The sequence below is a fragment of the Eimeria tenella genome, genomic scaffold, assembly GCF_000499545.2.
Source record: "Eimeria tenella Houghton genomic scaffold, Eth_scaff19, whole genome shotgun sequence".
NCBI lineage: Eukaryota > Apicomplexa > Conoidasida > Eucoccidiorida > Eimeriidae > Eimeria > Eimeria tenella.
In genome coordinates this window covers 1-3,300 of record NW_013541739.1, presented here as the reverse complement: position 1 = coordinate 3,300, position 3,300 = coordinate 1, and the positions used below count along the sequence as shown (strand labels likewise).

The 3,300-nt window shown below is 63.1% G+C and overlaps 1 protein-coding gene across 1 annotated transcript; it reads left to right on the top strand.

The window, feature by feature from the left end:
• Window positions 1-462: 462 nt before the first annotated feature.
• On the top strand, window positions 463-3,296 carry ETH_00007670 (uncharacterized protein; the record flags this gene model as incomplete). The annotated part of the gene is made up of 2 exons (XM_013374017.1): window positions 463-1,014; window positions 1,252-3,296. Coding segments are annotated over 2 exons (2,597 nt in total), but the record flags the coding sequence as incomplete, so codon positions are not given.
• Window positions 3,297-3,300: the final 4 nt, after the last annotated feature.

Below are 3,300 nucleotides of genomic sequence, written 5' to 3'. Positions count from 1 at the left end.
CAGCAGCAGCAGCAGCAGCAGCAGCAGCAGGGGTTTGCGGTGGTGGAGTGCGTGGTTTGCTGCGAAGAAACCCCGTGTGTTGCTGCTGGCTGCTGCAGCCACTTTTGCTGCTGGCTGTGCGCGCTGCGGCTGCGGCTGGGCCCCCGCAAGGCCCGCAGCTGTCCATTTTGCTTCAGCAGCACGCCGCTGCTGCTGCTGCTGTTTACGGGGGAAGCTGCTGCTCGTGTTGCAGTGCCTGGGCCCCTTGCTGCGCTGCTGCAGCCGCCGCTGTACGCTGCAGCAGCAGCAGCAGCACTGCCCCCCCACCTCGTAGCAGCAGCAGCAGGCCTTGCTTTCTCTTCTGCTGCTGTCAGGAGACACGTGGAGGCGCTGCTGCAGCTGCGCTGCTGGCAGCAGCCTTGCAGAGACAGCTGGCTGTTTTCTTATGTCTTTGCTGCTGACCTGCAGCAGCAGCAGCAGCAGATGCTGCTGGCCCTTGCTGCTGCAGCAGAAGCCAAGCAGCACGCCGCCCCGACGCCCCCCGCCGACAGCAGCAGCAGCAGCAGCAGCAGCAGCGGGGACTTCCTGGAGTTCACGGGGCCCCCCGACGAGCAGCAAGTGTACGGGTCTTTGTCTCAGCTGTCTGTACACCTCAACAAGCAGCACGCGCTGCAGCTTTGCTGCGTCTGTCTTTTGGGCAGCAACGGGCAGCTGCTGGCGCAGCAGCAGCTGCTGCCGCAGGCCCTTTACCGCGTGCACATGCAGCAGCAGCAGCAGCAGCAGCAGCGGGGGGGGCGCGGCGCGGACCCGGCGGCTGCAGCAGCAGCAGCAGCAGCAGCCGGGGTGTCTGTACACCCCAAGTGCAGCGTCTGCGGTGAACGTACACTCGACGGAGACGCGCTGCTGCTGCACTTTAGAGACTGCCACTTTTCTTGTCCTTTGTGTGAACAAGACTACCACCGTGCTGCTGCTGCTGCTGCTGCTGCAGCAGAACGCACTGCAGCAGAGCCCCCCCCGTCCGCAGAAATCGTCCCCGTGAGTGGCTGCTGCCCCTGCTGCTGCGCCGCTTCTCCCTTCTGCTGCTGCTGCTGCTGCTGCTGCTGCGTGCATTCTGTGCTTTTGCTCCTCGCGTCGGTGTTCTTCCTGCTGCTGCTGCTGCCGCTGTCGCGCTCACCCCATTACCGCTGCCGCTGCTGCTGCTGCTGCTACTGTCGCGCTCACCCACCCCCGCTGCCGCTGCTGCTGCTGCTGCTGCTGCTGCTGTTGCTGCAGGTGTTCCGGCAGCTGGAAGAGCTGCAGCAGCACTACACCCAAGAGCATTACCCGTGTCCCCACAGAGAGCTTTGCCCGCTTACGGTGTACAGACACCTCACGGACCTGCATGTGCACCTTGCTGCTGTTCACGGCGGCAGCAGCAGGCCCAGCAGCAGCAGCAGCAGCAGCAGCAGCAGCAGTGCCAGCGGCCGCGGGAGACAGCAGTACGGAGCTGGCGGCGCAGGCAGCAGCAGCAGCAACAACAGCAACAGCAACGACAGCACAAGCAGCAGCAGCAGCAGCAGCAGCACGAGGCCCCTCCCTCTGGCGCTGCAGGGAGACTATCCTGCTTACAGGCGGCTGCTGCTGAGTTACATGAAGAGACACAAAATCCAGCGGGAAGCAGCAAACGGCCAAGCTGCTGCTGCTGCTGCTGCTGCAGCAAGCGCGCCAGCGTCAGCAGCAAGCGCCGCAGCACCCGCAACAGCAGCACGGAGTGATGCAGCAGCAGCAGTCATCTGGAGGCCTCGAGGAAGCAGCGATGCGGATGCAGCAGCAGCAGCAGCAGCTGCTGCTGCTCCTGCGGCTGCTGACTCTTCAGCGAAGAGAGAGAACCTTGGCACTGGGGAGCTGCCGTGCAGCGGTAGCAACAGCGGCAGCAGCAGCAGCAGCAGCAGCAGCAGCAGCAGCAGCACTGAAGACATAAACTTCCGCCCTCCCCCGGGACTGGCGTCCCCCAGGTCACGTCAACAAGTAGCAGCAGCAGCAGCAATACCAGCAGCAGCTGCTGCTGCTGAAGGGCAGCAAGCAGCAGATAGTGGTGATCTTGAGGCTTCTGTTGCAACTAGCCCGTCTGCTGCTGCTGCTGCTGCTACGCGTGCTGCGCCCGTATGCGTTGCCGTCAGCAGCGCAGAGGCTCAGCGCTGCCCAGCAGCAGCAGCAACAGCAGCAGCTGCAGCAGCAGCAGCAAGCAGCATCCTGCCAACGTCAGTTGCGTTGGAACAACTCTTTGCTGCGCTGCCGGAGCAGCAGCAGCAGCGGCAGGTTGCTTCTGCTGTTGCGGAGGCAAGCCGTGCTGCTGCTGCTGCTGTGCTGCTGCTGCCAGACGATGAGAGCAAACGTATATCTAGGCTTTCGCTGGAGCTGCTGCAGCAGCTGCTGGAGCCTCAGCAGCAGAAGCAGCTGCGCAGCATTGCTGCCTCCATGACTGCAGCAGATCAACAGCTGCAGCAGCAGCAGCAGCGGGAGCAGCAGCAGCAGCAGCAGCAACAGCAGCTTGTGCAGGGAAGCAAACTGAAGCAGCTGAAGCAGCAGCGGCAGCAGCTCTTTGAGGACTTCATTGCACAGGGCGTCTCGATCATCTTCAGCGGCAGCAGCAGCAGCAGCAGCAGTAGTAGTAGCAGCAGCAAGGGGGACATGCTGCTGCTGCGAAATGTCACAGAATCCGCAGGCGCGCAGCTGCCGCAAACGCAGCAAGGGCTGCTGCTGCTGTCTCTGGCTTTGGGGGCTTCAGACTCTTCGAAGCGTTTGCTGCTGGCGCAGGCGCTGCAGCGAGTTGCTGCGCTTCTGCAGCAGCAGCAACAGCAGCAGCAGCAGCAGCAGGAAGAACAGCAGCAGCAGGAGGAAGCAAGCGCTGAGCAGCAAAAGAAGCCCTTGTCGCTGGCGAGCGCCCTAAGTACGTCTGCTGCTGCGCCGCGCGCTGCTGCCAGCTCTCCCGCCGCAGCAGCAGCAGCAGCAGGAGCAGCGGGGAGCCCGGGAGCAGCAGCAACTACTTGTGTTATTAGCCAGGAGGAGCTGGAGCAGCAGCAGCAACGGAGAAACGTGCTGCAGCAACTTTCTGCAGCAGATTTGCCATTTACTGCTTCGACTTCCTTCTTGGAGGCCTTGGGCTTTCTGCTGCAGCAGGTTCACAGCAGCAGCAGCAGCACTGGCGGGCAGCAGCAGCAGCAAAAGACCAAGAAGGGAAAGCTCCTGCAGCAGCACACGCAGCGCCTGAGGCAGCAGCGCATCCAGACGGGCAATGCCTGGGGAGCTCAAACAGAGCAGCAGCAGCAGCAGCAGCAGCAG